The sequence below is a fragment of the Rattus norvegicus genome, chromosome 3 (genome assembly GCF_021556685.1).
Source record: "Rattus norvegicus strain SHRSP/BbbUtx chromosome 3, alternate assembly SHRSP_T2T, whole genome shotgun sequence".
Taxonomy (NCBI): Eukaryota; Metazoa; Chordata; class Mammalia; order Rodentia; family Muridae; genus Rattus; species Rattus norvegicus.
In genome coordinates this window covers 95,974,750-95,992,513 of record NC_141536.1, presented here as the reverse complement: position 1 = coordinate 95,992,513, position 17,764 = coordinate 95,974,750, and the positions used below count along the sequence as shown (strand labels likewise).

The 17,764-nt window shown below is 38.2% G+C and overlaps 1 protein-coding gene and 1 long non-coding RNA gene across 2 annotated transcripts in view; one reads left to right on the top strand and one right to left on the bottom strand.

Annotated features, from left to right (window-relative positions):
• Window positions 1-354: 354 nt before the first annotated feature.
• Window positions 355-4,556, top strand: LOC148006529 (uncharacterized). Its single transcript, XR_015683712.1, has 2 exons — window positions 355-1,327; window positions 1,446-4,556. It is a non-coding gene; the product is annotated as an uncharacterized LOC148006529 (long non-coding RNA).
• Window positions 3,420-17,764, bottom strand: part of Ccdc34 (coiled-coil domain containing 34) — a 35,414-nt gene continuing 21,069 nt past the window's right edge. The window contains 3 exon segments of the mRNA NM_001395602.1: window positions 3,420-4,571; window positions 8,573-8,714; window positions 9,210-9,368. Of these exon segments, the coding sequence (NP_001382531.1) occupies window positions 4,333-4,571; window positions 8,573-8,714; window positions 9,210-9,368 (540 nt within the window). The 3' untranslated portion in view covers window positions 3,420-4,332.

The following is a 17,764-nucleotide window of genomic DNA, read 5'->3' as shown; positions in this document are numbered from 1 at the left end:
CACACCCTATGTAAAACTAGTAAATCTTGTCTAGCCACAGTTTACTAAATTATGTTAGTATTTCATACATAGAGGATGTTACCCATTCTCTAAGGATTTAGCATTATTAGACTTGTTTTTCAGATGTAATGTGAGGCTTAGAGGAGCTTAAAAGTCTTGCCTGAGTGTCTGCCAAGCATGTCACCCAACACGGATGAGGCTCCAGTGCTGTCCTGATCCTGGCCCCATTCCACCAGGAGCTGGGCAAAAGTAGAATCTAAACAGTAAAAGGAGGCTACATGACCAATCATTATAGGGTCTTCATTGGGCGGATAAATTGGTGACCAATTCCTCTATTTTATTTTATTTTTTTTTGATATCTAAGATTTACTTGTGGTGATTTAAGTAAGACTCCCACACACACCCCCCACGGGCTTATAAATATTAATGCTTAATCATCAGAGAATGTTACTACTTTAGAGAAATTAGTAGGTGTGGTCTTATTGGAGGAAGTATGTCACTAGGGATGGACTTTTAGGTTTCAAACACCCAAGCCAGACCCAGTTTCTCTGCTTTGTGTCTTCAGATGTAGAACTGTCAGCTTGACTGAGTGCTTGATTTGTAGAAAGGTGGGTGCTGAGTGATCATTTGGCTAATTATATTATTATATTCAATAAATATATTGAAACTAACAAAACACCCTCCTCATATAAACACCCAGCACCGCCACCAACAAAGAACAATGGAATCTGATTCCCAGAATCATGAGAAGAGTAGGTGAGAAAACCTTCTTTCCCCAAGTTCACATGCAGTTCCATGAGTATGAGAAAAGAAACTGAAGAGGGCACTGAGCATAGAGGTTCCTAGGAAAGAAGATGGAATGTTCCTTGACTTCCAGAGCTGAAGGCAGCACTTTCTCTGGTGTATTATTTCTCTTCAATTTTAAGAGGTAATACATGATACCACTGCCTGCTCTGAAAACTTTTCTCAGGCAGATTGCCATGACCAATAACAGGAAGTAAATACTCTCTGTAAAATAACTCCATGGGTTTTCTTCTCTTAAACTAACATATGAACTGAATTTAAGATATTAATAGTATAGCAAGCACAGTGTTAGTTGTATCTTCTTTGTGAATTAAGAAAGCATTAGTTTGTAGTCTCAAAAGTATGATTTATTGGTATACCCCCTCTGTACTGTTATTTACCTAGGACATGTGTATAATAAGCCCATAAAAGCACAGGCTTTTAACTGTTAATTACAGAATTAGCAATTGTTTTAAATAGCCCCATCTGTATCATCTCAGACTTTTGAGGCCATCATGGTGTACTTTTACCATTAAAATTCAAAGTGGGGGCTGGGGATTTAGCTCAGTGGTAGAGCGCTTACCTAGGAAGCACAAGGCCCTGGGTTCGGTCCCCAGCTCCGAAAAAAAGAACCAAAAAAAAAAAAAAAAAAAAATTCAAAGTGTATTTTCCCTTGAAATTCCAAGTTTTCTTTGCAAATTACTAAGAATTTGGAAACTTGTGTAACTTTGGAGAAATGTGTCATTGGATTCCAGTTGCTGGAAAGACAGCTTGACGTTCAAACATTGAGTATCAGCTATCACTGGCCTTTGAGACTGGATGTGGAGGTAGCAGCATTCTAAACCCACTGCTTTACCTCCCAGCCTTCCAAATGATCACATCCTAACTTCTGTCCATTTGGGGGTCGGCCTCCAACCTGCATTCCAGCTTAATCACTTGTCCCTGAGTGCTTATCTTGACCCACAATAAAAGGCTATCCGTCTCTACATATGCCCCCCATTGCTTGAGCTTTCAAATACCACTTTAAATCTCATACCAACCAGCAGGAAAATGTTAACGAGTCTCAAAATAAGTCAGAATTTTTAACCTAGGATCTAGCCAGTGCTACAAATGTGATGCTAGATGGCTTCACATACTGACTACACCCAAGCCCTGAGGAGTAAGTGCTAGATGCCAGAGACTCTCCCATTCATACCCCTAACACACACGCACACACACACACACAAATTAAAAATAAAAATAGAGCCTAAAGAAATCCCAAATAGCTCATAATACAGATACCCCTACTCCTATTCCAGACACTGAGGGCATAGCTTGTGCAGTAGCTAGAAAAAAAAAAAAAACAGATAAAGAGACAAGTTGAATAACCATAAGAAGGTCCCCAACCCAGCATAACATGAAATCCATCATTCACAAACCCTTCCCGTGTCTAGCCACTTCTATCTGGCTTTCATTATTGCATATGGGTGACTTTACACTGGAGTGCCAAGTGAGGCAAGGATTAACAAAACATGTGAGAGAAATCTCCAAAAACAAAAATAAGAGGAAAGGGGAAAGGGAAAAGGGAAAAGAGGGAAGGAGAAGTTCTAGAGGACACAAAAACAATTAGAGAAATAAAAAAAGGTAATATTAGCTAATGTCCTTAGAGATGATACTACATTCACAAAGCAGAAGTTAGAGCATGAAAGAGGAAACAGAAGAATGCCCAGAACTTAAAATAAGGAACTCTCAAAATTATCCAAGAATCTGACAGAGAAGTCCCCAGACAGATGTCGCCCTAAACCTGCCAATGCAGAGGACGCAGGCAGTGAAGAGGGCTGGTTTTCAGGATTTTTGCTGGCTATTAACATCAGCTCCCTCTTAACTATCTAAATTCTTCCTGGTCAAATTTCCTGTTGATAACCTAATTCTCAAATGCACTCCCACTTCTTACATGTAGCTGCTACCTTAAGCCATCCAACCATTATGGCCTATCTGGTGGATACTGCAAAAATCTCTCAGATGTGTTTTCCTGAGCTGTGCTTTATCCCACTACAGGCCAACTTGCTCACAGCTGCCAGAGTAATCACAAACTATAAACAAGATCTTGCCAACATCCTACATAAAATCCTCCAGACTTCCCGTTACAGTTAGCATGTAATTTAACGTCTGAATCAGTGACTTTTAGCTAACTACCTTCTTGAAAAGTATGACTGATACTAAAGAGTTAGAGCTAAGAGGTAACCTAATCTGTAAAACAGCTTTACACATGTATATAAAATGCCTAGGATTCAGGGTATAGGAGTGGATTTGGAAATTAGGGAGATTATCAGCCAGAAATTTGATCAGGAAGAATTTAGGGGTGTGTGTGTGTGTGTGTGTGTGTGTGTGTGTGTGTGTGTGTGTGTAACCATGGAAAATTATCCATCATCTTTTGACCCAGTAAAGCCGATCCTAAACCATTGTTCCTAGATCTTAGATCTCACGACTACCTTTCAAGACCTTACTGGTATTTCTTTACCAACTACTACTCTCTATCACCAGAAACTTGACATTACAAATCTAGCACTGCCAGAATATATTCCGAATAGAAATCACATTTAAATATTTTTGCATTTTTTCACCATCACCTAAAAAAGACTTCTAAAAAAAGTGGCAACTTTATCAGAATGTTCCAAGTTTTATTTAACATTTAAGGTAGCAAGTATTACAAATGATCTAATGATGACCCTAATTTCAAAGCCAGCAATCCAATTATAAGTGTATAAAAAGGTTTTATAAAGTATAACAAAATGTTATCAGTGTCTCAACATTATAAAGACATCAGTCTCAGATCTACAACACAAATCAGTATTTTAAAATTTTGTCTTAACAACTCCAACTCTTATTTCTGTGTTGCAGAGCAGTATTTCAGTTAGTTTTTTAAAGTACCTCTCCAGGAAACCAATGGGACAACTTGTCTGGTAAAAATGTTTGCTGCACAAGTCTGACGACCTGAGCTCAATCCTTGATATCCACATAGTAGAAGTAGAGATCTGACTCACTCCAAGTTATCCTCTGATCTCCACAGTCATGTTATAGTATAAGCATGCACACACACATACAGACACAGACACACACACACACACACTAAACAAATGCAAAAGGAAAACTTTAAAATGTTTTCATGGAAAACTGTACTAAAAACCAAACACTGTATATTTCTCTTGGTTTCTAACCCATTTAATTTAAGTAAGGTTTAGAAGTGCCTGTTTGAACAAATTAATCTTATGTTTCTAAGTATATAACACAAGCAAATAACAGAGTACAAAAGAACACAAGAAAAACTGTTGGTTTATTGATACTATAATGAGTTTTAATAAAAACTAAAACAATCATTAGATCAACCTTAACGGTTTATAAAAACCAAAATGTAAAAACTATAACTCTAAGGATTCCATATACAAATTTAAATTTTTGGTACCTGTCAATTACCACATCAAATATTGTCTTGTTGATTAAGAAGTGTTAAAAAACGGTATCCTGGTTTTAAGGTAGGTCCTAGGTCCTGGTACACTGTGTGCACAGACTCTATCTCTGTACTCGGCACAAAGACCCCAGGCAAAGGCTGCTCCTGGCATTATGAACTGCCAGGGACGATGCTGTGAGCGGCTGGCTCGTGGCAGGTCGGTTACTCTTCTTCACTGCTTCTCTACTGCTCTTCTTTCCTGGTCCACTCTTCGCTTCTTTAGGAGGGGGCATAGGAATTGGCTTCCATGGAATTGGGTTATAAAAAGTTGGTTCTGGGTAGGAATTTCCACTGTAAAAACCTATAATCATTAAAAAATCAGAAAGATAAAGGAAAAAATTCTTAGATGAAAAAATCATTTATTTTTAATTCCTAGAAACATACTAAAATGGCAACAAGACAAAATATTATTGATAAATCAGATAGGATACCTTAAACCCTGAAGCCTGAAATATAAAAGAAATAAAATTGTTCTAATATTGAAATAACTATATCAAATATTAAATAATACAAAGTAATTCAGAGAATTGGAATAATACTATGAAAACCTATCTAAATAAAAATGCTGGGGCTGGGGATTTAGCTCAGTGGTAGAGCGCTTACCTAGGAAGCTCAAGGCCCTGGGTTCGGTCCCCAGCTCCGAAAAAAAAAAAAAAAGAACCAAAAAAAAAAAAAAATGCTTACAAAAGTTTTCTATGAAATTTATTTTATAACTGTTAACATTTTTATGGTATTAACTCAGTCTTGGCTAATTGTGTGGTATTTTCCCTTGTCAGATACTAAAGTTTATTTTTCAAAAAAATCACTTTATTTTGTATGAGAACCTGCAGTTAACTCAAGACTCCTGTTTAGAACCACTGAACCTCTGCATTACTGTAAATCAGTAAGGATACAGAATGCTACCCTCATTCGAACCACCAGCTGTCCTTCACCAGTACACAGGAAGTGCTTACAGAACAGTGGCATCTGACAACCCACAATGAGGTGCAGAAAGAACATTTTATGAATTGGCTTCGAGTCCTCCGCTCAGGGCAGACAGGAACCTGTGCTGTGTACTGTTTAGCAATGGTATGAACATAAAGGATAGAGACAGAGAAGCACGGTGTTTGCTGAAGAGCACACTGCTTCTGAGAATTAAGTTCATCCAAAGCATTAAGGTAATAATCCATTATTTTGATAATTAACTTCTAGCCAATATCTCTATTCTGACTTTACTGTCTGATTATTAGGTTAAAATAATTGCTTATCATTATTGTTCTAAGCAAAATGTTAAAAACTTTTTAAAGGAGTATGCCTGCCAGGGTTCAGTATTCATGACAGATGATCCTGTGACAAGTAAGAGAGGCCTAACCCTGACAGACAGCAGGGATGTGTCTTTCAGACACTTCAGTCCACTTTGACTGCAAAGATATGTCAACACACACTTCACAAGATGGCCAAAACAAAGTCTGGAGTGTGTTCCAGTGTGTGAACAAAACAGAATGGGAGTATTTTAATAATAAATCACTTAAAAAAGTGAAGGCAGCTGTCATCAAGGTATGAGTTTCCATTAGGAAGAACAAAGAAAAACATGCATTGCCATTTATAATAAGTCCAAGCCTAAAGGCAAACTGGGTACGTTTGTTTGGTCATGTGATGTCTACTCTTCTTAAAACAGAATTCACTGGACCTTGGAAGCTCTTCCTTACAGACTGGTAGAAAGGGAAAAAATAAAACGACACTGTGAACCTATATCAATTGAGCTTCAAGGAGCCAATAAATAATAGAACTATTTTGGAATCCTGGAGCCTAAGCGCAGAGTCAGGCATCTGCTAAAGTTCTGTTTTACTACTGAGCTACATTTCCAACCACATGAACTTTTGTTTGCTAACATTAAAAAATCATTGCTTTATAAAATGTATGCAAACTCTAAAGTAATAAGTGCTGGAAAACTGGATTTCTATAAGCAAAAAATGAATCAGTCATATTTCTCTAATTGGACATATTGAACAAAAATAAATCCAAGATAAAGGGCATTAATGCAAAACCTGAGACTTTCAAAGTGCTAGAAAGAAAAGGGATATGTCAGGATACAGTCACAGCAAGGACTTTCTGAAATGATACAGCAGCATAGGGAATAATCCCAAAAATCAACACTGGGATGACATGAAATTAGGAAGCTTCTGCAGAGCACAGGTAACAATTACCAGAGTGAACAACACAATGGGGAAGAACCTTGGCCAACTGCACATCTTTACGTAGAAGATTCAGTTTTAACCTAAAAAGAACTGCAAAAATAAAATACCCAAAGAACAAACTATCTAATCAATAAATGGACTGACGAACTGAAGAGGTATTTTTCAAACTAAATACAAACAGCCAGTAGATAAACTTGACACAGCTTCCAGGCTTAGTGGTATTCACCTTAATAACAGAACTTGGGAGGCAGGGGAGGGTCATCTCTGTGAGATCTTTGCCCATAATGAGATTTGTTAAAAAGTTCTCAACATCCTTAATCTCAAAGCAATTCAAATCAATTTGAGATCTATCTTATTCTAGTAAGAATGCCTGTCATCAAGAAAAAAAATGCTGGCAAGGATGTGGTTTGGGGAAGAGGAGCTAGCTGTCTAATGGTAGCAATGAAACCTGACAAAGCCACTTTAGAAAGCAGTGTAGAGATTAAAAAAAACAAAAACAAAAACAACTAGAGATAGAAGTGCTGTTAGGATTCAGCTCTTGAGTATACACACAAAGGATTTACAGTCAACATACCAGAGACATACTTGCACATTCATGTTTATTGTTGCCTTGAACACAATACCTAAGAAATGGAATTAGCCTAGATGTCCATCTAAAGATGAATAGATAAAGAAAATACGGTTCATATATACAATGGAAATTTCATTCTAGTAGAAAGAAAAAATGAAATCATGATATTTTGAGGAAAACGTATGAAACTGGACAAGTGAAGTGAAGCAAGGTAATGCTTCATGTGAAGTCTCCCATGTGAAACCTAGATTTAAACTGAGTAGATGTGTGTGCTCTGTACCCATTCTAAAAGGGGATCATTAGAGGGAAGGACCAGATCTAAAGGGATAGGGGAAAGATAAGACACTGGGACCTGTGACATGAAAGGAGACAGGGAAACAGAAGCAAGGTGGGAAGACCAAGGGAAACAAGCAGTCTCATGAGTCCTGCGTGCATACCAGTGGTTCACGTCTGTGAGTCTCTGGTACTCACAGACGTACTCAGGAAGCTGAGGCAGGAAGGTCCTAAGTTTTAGGCTAGCCTGGACAACAAAGGGAGACCGTTTCAAAGAAACAAAAATAAATTAAAATGTAAGTATTCAGTTTTGCAACTATTACCGAGAGAGAGAGAGAGAGAGAGAGAGAGAGAGAGAGAGAGAGAGAGAGAGAGAGAGAGAGTGTGCCACCATGGAAGAACTTGCAGGAGGAAGAGTGAGCCTCCATGGAATAGGAGTAAAGAAAACGTGGCCCTGTGGGCTGGCCAATTGGAATTAAGAGCAGCCCAGATGAAACACTAGTCTTCCAAACTGAAGGATGACCTTGAACTACTGATCCTCCGGCCTGCATCTTCCACATATTATAGTTAGGAACACACACTACCACACTGGGCTAGTCAGTGTCTGGATACTTTTGCCTTGAGCTTTTCCTGGCTCTGGTCATTCCTCTCCGTGTGCAGCCCTACTGTGTTAAACCCTCACAGCCTGACCCAACTCCAACCTGTTTGACACACCATGAGAATGTAATATTAGACTCCAGCTGCTGTTTCAGCCACAGCACCTACAGCGAGCGTTTCCTCTCATGGATACACTACTGAGACACTGACTCTCCAAGTGACAGACTTTCAGTCAGGTCCAGGGTTTCTCACCTGGGAAATAATTTTACATTAAAGAGGGTACACACATCCTGCTCTTTCCTAGCACATTTCTGTCTCCCTCCTGGTACAGGTCACCCCCACCCTCAGAAAGCAAAAGAAACCACAGTGGCTCTCTTTAAAGCCCCTGCCATATTGGGGCCTGAATTCTCCTTGCAGCCCCCTGGCATGCTGTCATCTTTCTGTCTGTCCATGAAATTGTTAACTTTTAAAATAAACTCCTTCCTCTCCAGTTTAAAAAAAAAGAAATGTATTTATATATAAACAGATAGCAATAAATTTATAGCACTTCCTTAGCAACGTATAGTTATAATCTTCTAGAAAATAATTTCAAAGAAAAATTACTTTTTATACATCTATTTATATCAAAGAGAAATTTGCTTCTGCAAACCATACTTACGTAAGCCACAAGACATAAAAACCAACCTGTAAGCTTCCCACTGGAGTAACCATAGCTCTTTGCAGCTGGACGAGGTTTATTTTTTGCATTTTCCAACCATTCTTTAAACTTTTTTTCTGCGATTTCCTTTTTCTCCTGTAATTCTGCTTGCCGCTGCTTTTCTTTTTCCTTAAAATAAGACCAAAGAATTCCCTGGAGTATTCTATTCTGTAACTAGATATTCCAGTCAAGTCTTACTGTTTGTTTGTCTACCCCCAGTGGCTTTCTGCCCCAGTGACAGATTGGCCATAAAACTGAACTATGTTTCTATAATCAAAGAGCAAAATTAAATATCTGATGTGGTATATAAGTGTCCACCACTCAACAATAAGATAGCAAATTCACAAAACAAAAAATGCAAATTTGTCTTAGAAGGACAACTTACAAGCAGTAAAATGTCTACAAAATACTATGGAGATGGTTAAAAGCAGAATAACATAAATGCATTATCCATTTTGAAGATTAAACACAAAATAACAAGAGAAAGAATAGTTTGTGTATTTTATACTACAACAGTATTTTTATACTACAACAGTATTGACTGAATTACTATACTTTTGTTTCTAAAATACACATATAAACAACAAAGTGTGTACTATGACTGGCTACTTCAATTAAAAATACCTTTTCTTTTTTCTTCTTCTCACATTCTTCAGCTTTTTTTTTCTTCAACCATTCTTGATATTTTTCTTTTGCTTTTTCTTGCAAATGTTCTTTCTCCCGTTTTTTTGCTGCTTTTTCTTCCATTTCTTTATTAATTTTTTGTACTCTTTCTTTCCTTTCCTTCAATAAAAAGGAAGGGATTTTAACTGAAGTATCTACAATATCTGCAATTACCTAAATGACAGGAAGCTGCTCAGAGATTGGGACAATGAATGGTAGGTGTTCAAGACAGACTCACAGACTACTGATCGTCCTGAATCTTAGTATGGTTTCACGAGCACTCCTTGTACTCTAAGTATCAAGCACATATGTGTGCATTTCCTCGGCAGTCTGCCAGTGCAGACTTGGATAAATCACAACTATCAGTGAGTTGCAGAGGACAAATCCACAATGCTGTTAGAGGAAAAGCAGGTAAATGCTTGGCTACATCATCCCTACATAGATTCAAAACCGGCAGCCAGTTCACACCTGTGGTCCCAATATGTAGGAAGCAAGGATAGAAGGACTAATAGGAAGTTGATGGAGTCTGGATTACTCAGAAAGCTCTCGGGGACCTGGGCTGCAGGGTAAAATAGGAATAGTAGGAGAGGGGTAGGTAGAAAGAAGAAGATGGAAAATGAACACTTAAAAGTCAAATTTGGTCTTCAAGCCCCCTCCAATTGTTTTATGAAAAATACTCCAGGATATAGACATAGGCAAAGAGTTTCCCAATTCCAAGCATCAACAAATAGGATTACATAAAATTAAAATGCATGTACACAACACAGGAAACAATCATTGGAGTAAAATGCCAACTTGTGGAATAAAGAAAAGAAACAACCTTTGCCAACTGCATAGCAGACAGGGAGTCTACAATCTAGAATCTATAAAGTATAAAAGTGAAACACTCAAAGAACAAATTCAATCAATAAATAGACTGGAGAGTTCAACAAACAGTTCTCAAAAAAGTTTGATGCTTTAAGATATCTGATTCTAGTCAAAATGGCTGTCATCAAGAAAACAAATACTGGCAAGACTATGGGGAAAGAAGAGCCCTTCCTCTCCGATGGTGGTAATGTAACTTAGAACAGACACTATAGAAATCAGCATGCAGACCTCTTGAAAACTAAAAAAACATAACTAATATGACCCAGATTTCCAACTGCCAGGACTAAGTTAAAATACTTGGAGATACTTGTGCAATGGGACTAGCCTCAATGTCCATCAAAAGATGAGGAAATGTGGTTTATATACAGTGGAATTTTTATTTCAGCATAAGGAAAAATGAAAAATAACATTTTCAGGAGGATGGGATTGGAAATCACTAGCTAGAGTCAGAAAAGCATTTATCACATGACAATTCTTAAAAGCAGAACCTAAATGTAAAATCAAATAGGTAGGGAGGTAGGTGTGTGTGTGTGTGTGTGTGTGTGTGTGTGTGTGTGTGTGTGTGTGTGTGTGTGTGTGTGTGGCTATGATCATGAGCTAGGAGGAATAATCTTAAGAGGAGGAGGGAAAGAAAGGGCGATGAATCCATCTGACATGAAACATGAGTGGCTAGTGGGTAATATGAAGTAGCAAATCAACCAGAGGGCAGGCTAGGAGCAGAGGGAGGACAGCTGGGCAACGGGGATCGATTAGAACAACAGGCATTCATGGTTTCCTTGCAGTCACCATGCACCAGCACAGCAGGGCTGCTGCCCCAGCCTGCCCGTCACTCTAGACTGCACACTCCTGCATTAGTCTCCCCAGTGTTCGTCCTTCTTACACCGTCGCCACTTTCTACAGCATTTAGAACACATCTTGACTGCTACAGGAGTGTCCCACATTTTAAAGTTCATTCCAAAGCTAGGAAACCTTTACACTTATGCTATATCTCTATGTTCTTCTGTCTGTCTGTCTGTCTGTCTGTCTGTCTTTCTCCCTACTGCAGCATTTAAATTATTTCACAGTGAAGACTGCTTTTTGTAATGTTTGTGAGAGTGAGTCTATGTCAATGTCAACCCATGTAGAGGTTCTGAGGAAGACAGAAGAGAGCATCAGAATCCTTGGAGCTGGAGTTACAGGCAGCCATGAGGCACCTGATGCAGATGTTAGGAAGGGAACTAAGGTCCTACAAGGACAGCAGGCACCATTATCTGCTGACCCGTCTTTCAGGCCGCATGCAGTTCAGGGTCTTTAGTGAGAGCATGCATTAAAAAAAAAAAAAAAAAAAAAGAACAACAGGCATTGACTCATACATATAAAAATAACATCATGAGACCCATTATTTTGTATGCTGATTTAAAATTAAAATAAAAACATAAGCCATTAAAACTAGAGCCTGGAGATACGGCTTAGTAGTTAGGAACACTAACTATTACAGAGAACTCAGGTTCAATTTCTAGAACCATCTCTTAACCATAACTCCAGTTCCAGGAGATCCAACTCTCTCTGTTGGCCTCTGAGGGCACTAAACATGCATGTGTTGCACAGACATACATACAGACAGGACACTCATACAAAATTATTTTTTTAAATTAAACAAAATTTAAACGGCAAGACATATTTGTGGCACATATATCTGCCAAAGGACTTGGGCCTGGACCAGATGTAGAGGCTGGAAATCTCTCTCAGAGCCTTTGCCTGGCATGTATGTGTCCAATCACCAGCACTAGAAAAACAAACAAACAAAACCCATGTAAAATTAACTCAGTGACAGCTAGAGCAGAATGCATGTGTGGAGTAATAGCTGCTCAGAGGAGGGAGAGAACTGCTTGGGTGTAGCAGTTCAAACAAGGCCTTGGCAGGATGACAACCCCATCTCAAAAAGATATACAATCCTATTTTTTATATGTCTAGAGATGATGAGGGCTGGGGATTAGATCCAGACCTTTATGAATGTTGAGTAAAAGCTATGTCGCTGAGCTGAATTTTCTGCATGATTAACAACTCTTAACACCTTCCAAAAACAGACAAACGATGGACAAAACAAAAAAAGTCAACTACAAAAGAGAAATGACCCAATTTGCTCAACTCCATTTCTGTGCTGTTGTTGTAATTCCCAGCATGATTACACTTAAAGAAATGGAATGAAGTCATAATGGTAGAATCTGAATCCTAGAGTACTGGTGTCCTTATAGAAAAGGAAATCATATTGAGATGTGTACACTAATATAAAGCTGCTCAAGGAACAAAACCAGAGCTGTTTTTCTGCAAACCAAGAAGAGACACAATGAGCAGTCCACCCCTCATATCCTTTCCTCTTGATTTTTAGACTCCCAAACCATGAGAAAATTAACTTCCAGTTTTTTAAAAAACCTAGGTGGACTAATAAGATAAATCCGCAATGACAAAGCACTGCACACTAGAGAAGGATGCAAAATAAAAATGATTGATAAGATCAGGTTTAAGAAAGGCATAGACCAATTAGAATTTTCATGTTAATAATGAGAACGTTTAATGGTACAAGCACTTTAGAAAAGTTTGGTGATTCCCATAAAGTTAAAGGTTTCCATGCAGCCCAGCAACTGAGCTCTAGAGCATTTGCCTAAGACAAAGGAAAATGTGATTTCCTATTAGCTAGTGGATAAATAAGCAATTTGCGCTATTTCACAGGATATTAGAACAGTAAAGAGGGAAGGAATCAAGAATATATAAAATACTATGATAAAATTAAAAACAAAAGAACAACTCCAAGGAAGGTGCATCCTATCATTTTATTTAAATAAATTCTAAAATAGGCAAATCTAATTTCCAGAACAGGAGTACTATATTAACCTTGTTGCTGGGGCCAGTCTGGCACAGGAAGCAGGGTGCTGAGTGTATCTGGACAGAGGAAACTTTCTGGAATGACAGCAATGCTCTATCACCTGATTGCAGAGCTGGTGCTTGCACTGGTACAAAAGTTTAACACGCTTCACAAAGTTACAATTGATATAAAATATGCAAGTTACAGCCCAATGAAATACAACAGCTAGACTGCATGGGGGTGGCAGTAGTCACAACTAGATGCAGAGAAATGTCACAGAGAACTCTGAATAAAGCATGCTAGTAAAGAGTTTGGAGGTAACAAATGCATGCATATTTATTTATTTATTTATTTATTTATTTATTTATTTATTTTTAATTATACAAGGCTATCATGAGAACCTATGGAGAGAACAGAATGACTATGAACAGAGAAATAGAACAGGCATTTTTTCTACCTAAGGAGCCACAGAGTGCCTTCAGGTTTCTAGCACACTGGTTCCTACACACCAGGCACACAATGTCTTCTCTTACAGAAAACAACAAGGACTACTTAAAACTTTCTGATTGTGTGTGTACTTCTTCCTCAAACAGCACCTGCCCCCACAGAAGAAAGGCTGAGCGAACATCACCAGACGGCTTGCAGGACACCCTGATAGCAGCACCACCAGTTACAGACCCCACTGAGCTGCAGCTGTACTTCACAGACATCCCTTGTGTTTAAAAGTTAAAACCCATTTTTTAAGTAACTTTAAAGCACTGAAAATAAAGGTTGTTCTCACAAAATATGTATCAACACTAAACCCCGACTCTAGAAAAAGAACCAGTATGACAACACAAATATAAAAGTCCTGGATGAGATATGCTTTTTGTTTACAAGAGGATTTAACAATTTATAGTTATAAGGAACCAAGTTTGCTAATGGATACATAAATTCCCTTTGTCTGATTTTCTGATAGAGTACAGTGAAAACGACAAAGGTGGCAGCCGGCTAGGCTGGGGCTGACCAACCCCAAAGTGGAGGAGGCAGAGGACCACACACCATGAAATGTAAACAGAGGAGCAAATCCTAGATGCCAGACTGGAAAAGAAGCAGGAGAGCTTCTTTCCAAACAGAGGTAAGTGTAGGGAAAGCTGGACAAAGAAACTCAAAAGAATTTTGAAAGAAAGAGAGAACACTACAGAAAATAAAAGAAAAAAAGAAAAGAGCAATCAATTATTCCTTACCAAGCACAAGAGTGCTGTACAGTACTGGGTAAATTCAATTTTTCAGGTCTTGTTTTTAACGAATTCTTATTCTTTTGGAGCAATGATTTATACCCAGGCAAGCGACTTCTTCCCCCTCCCCAGCACCAAAAATTAATTAGTTAGTTAGTTAATTAATTAATTCCCTTCAATAATTGAATTCGATCTTCCATCAACAAGTAAAACACAAATACCCCATCGATCTGTCAGTATTATCTTCCATACTCAGACAAATAACAGCCACGCATGACTGGCATGGCACCATTAGCTTATAGCTTAATGCAGTTGAAGACAGGCGGCTTTCAGATGAGATAAAGGCATTCTACACACCAAGAACTATTCTGATTTATAGTTTTAAATTTCCAAAAGGTATCACCCAGTCTTGTTACAGTCCCGTACTTATTTTGATCTTGGCATTTTATTCACAAAGAACACTTTCTTGTTATATTACTGATGAAGCAAACAAAAATTCTGCAATTGACTTCTGAAAAAAGAAATTTGAATTTGCAGATATACACAACTAATCAATTTTATTCCTATAATCACATCCACCTGCAATTACTGGTCATCTTAATAAAATAAGTGGGCATTAAGGACAAAATTATAATTTTGTCCTCTAAATTAGATTTAAAATTTTATCCTATATAATTTAAATATTTGTCTCAATTCCTAAAAGTAGAATTTAACAATGAAGCAGCACCATTCCAAACATAAAACTTGAGCAAAGACAAATTTACAACATTTCACTCATTTGGTCTCTGTCTCTGTCCCTCCCTCTCCGTCTCCCCACCCCACACTGGCTTGCTGGTCAGTTTTTTTGTTTTTTTTTTTTTTTAAGATTTATTTCTTTTATTTCTATGAGTACACTGTAGCTGATAGACACACCAGAAGAGGACAGTGGATCCCAGATGGCTGTGAGCCACCATGTGGTTGCTGGGAATTGAACTCAGAACCTCTGGAAGAGCAGTCACTGCTCTTAACCCGCTGAGCCATCTCTCCAGCCCCGTTTGTTGGATTTTTAACTACGGTATGGACACACTGCATTCTATTACTGAAATACACCCCCAGTCCCAGTACTTTAAAATTTTCTGATGTACGTTCCTACACAAGAATGTATTAAAGTTAAAATAGGGACTAAAAGTATTCAACTTAGTTCGGTGTCAGCTTAACATAAACAAAGTCCTGGGTTCAATTCTTAGGGCCTAATATTTTTATTTAAAAATAGTAATAAAAAATTAAAGAAGATCTGAGGATGTAACAGGATGGTAGAGCACTTGCATAGCATGCATAGGGCACAGAGATTTATACACACATACACATACACATATACACATACCATACCATATATACCACCTCCCTGCACACACACCAACAAGAAAAAAAATTATTCAGTAAAAAAACTTATGATATGCAAAGCATTATGCTAAATCTAATAATGGATAAAAAAAATCATGTTTTAAAAGAATAAAAGAGAAGTGAAGGCATGTATATAATATAAAACATCTTTTTTGGCAAAATATATATATACTTGGACAGAGTATATAACAAATTTACTAATAGTGATGCAAATTGAAAAGATTGATAAGAAAGAATTTCTAACTATCAAAGGAGATTCCTGATGAGACAGATAATGTTGGTCCCAGAATTGTTGAATTATTGAAGGAAGATCCCAGTGTCAGGTATTAGGCACCTTTCCCGAAGGTCACAGAGGCCTTCCAAATTATACAGATTATGCCCACCAGAGTGGGATGCAAAGACCCTACTGTTGAAGACACCACACACCTTGGTTGCAGAATACTGAGAAAGCATATTGGAACTGAGAAGACAGCGTCCTCCCTGCTGACTAAACTTCACACTGCTAGAAGTTGCTATGCAAGTAACTGGGGGAGAAAAGTCAGCAATGGCTTTCCCAAGTGTTAGACCTTACATGATATATTACTAACTTGCCGGGCCAAAATGTGCTTACTAATTTGACAGTAATACAACTGTTTCTGATTGGATCTGTGGCCTGCTCCATAAGAGAGGTGGTAGGACCTGGTCACAGGTGTATGGCTGTGAAGTTCAAAGGCACTAAGGGTGAACCTATGATTTCTGTCTTATTAATTAGACAAGTTGTCAAACTGCCTCTTAAATATTTATATTTACAACCACATTAGAGTCTTGACTTCAGCCTTCATTAAAAAAATGTTTCTCTTTGCAGCTCAGAGCAGTTAAGGCAGAGACTCGTGGCTAGTCGAGGTACTAGGAACAGATGACTGAGTGCTCAGCATTAAACAAGACACTCATATGCATGCACAGGGAACATGGAGAAGAAGGGTGAAATGGTTGTAAGAGTTGAACAATATTTAGGACGGCTATGAAATGCTGTCTTACGATTCATGGCATGGCTGTGACATGCACGGACTCATAGCACCTGTTGTTGCCTACAAAATGCCCATGTAAGACTAAAACAGTAGTCATAGATGAGGGCAGGACACATGGGGTCTGTCCCACCCTGCCCAGGGGAGCTAACAGCAGTCAAAGGATGCTGGTGGAGAGGGAATCATTATTCATTGATAGCAACCGGCTAGTTACTAATGCTTCAAAGGATATCATACTCAAGCCCATTTGAGTGACCCTTGTTAAACCCAGTGGGTCACAGAGCTAAGACAAACAAAAACAAAACAAAAAGACAGGAAAGTGGGATGGGGACTTGGTGGGAGGGAGAGCTCTTAAGGGTGGGAAGATAAGAGACGACAGAGATGGGTGTGACCAGAAAGGGTTGTCATATATGAAATTGTCAAAAGGTAAATATATTGGAGAGAAAAAGCAGATCCAATAATCTATTTTTAAGTACTTAAAAACAAAAACAACAATAAAACTAAGAGGCCCAGAGAGCTGACTCAGCAGATAAGAGCTTTTGTCACTACTTCAGAGGACCAGAGCTCAGTTCCCTGCATCTACATGAGGCAGCTTACAATCATCTGTCACTTGAGGTCTTCTGGCCTCAGCAGACAGGCAATTATGTACTCACGAATGCGCACACACACACACACAAACACACACACACACACACACACACACAAACACACACACACACACAAACACATACACACACACACAACCTTAAAAAACAAAACAAAAATAAAAGTAAGGAAATGAAAAGCAGTAAGTATGAATTCTCAAAGTTTCTCAGGAATATATATATATATATATTTCTCAGGTGTGTGTGTGTGTGTGTGTGTGTGTGTGTGTGTGTGTATTTCTGGGGGCTAGAAAGTATAGCCAAAGCTCTTAGACTAAATTTCTTAAAACAAACAAAAACCTACTTATATCTTAAAAATAAAAAATGTAGGGATGGGAGTATAGATGAATGAATGCAAAACTCCTAGCACATGTGAAGCCATGGGTTAAATCCTCACCATTGTGAGAGACAGTAAATATGCTTTTCCTATTTGTGTTTGCTTTAATATAAACAATTTTCCCTCTTAAAACTGTTCAGTAAAACAAGATGGGCTAAACTAAAAGAGATGGGCTGTGGCTATCTCATGTGATCACTCAGAGAAGCCCAGCAAAATCATATC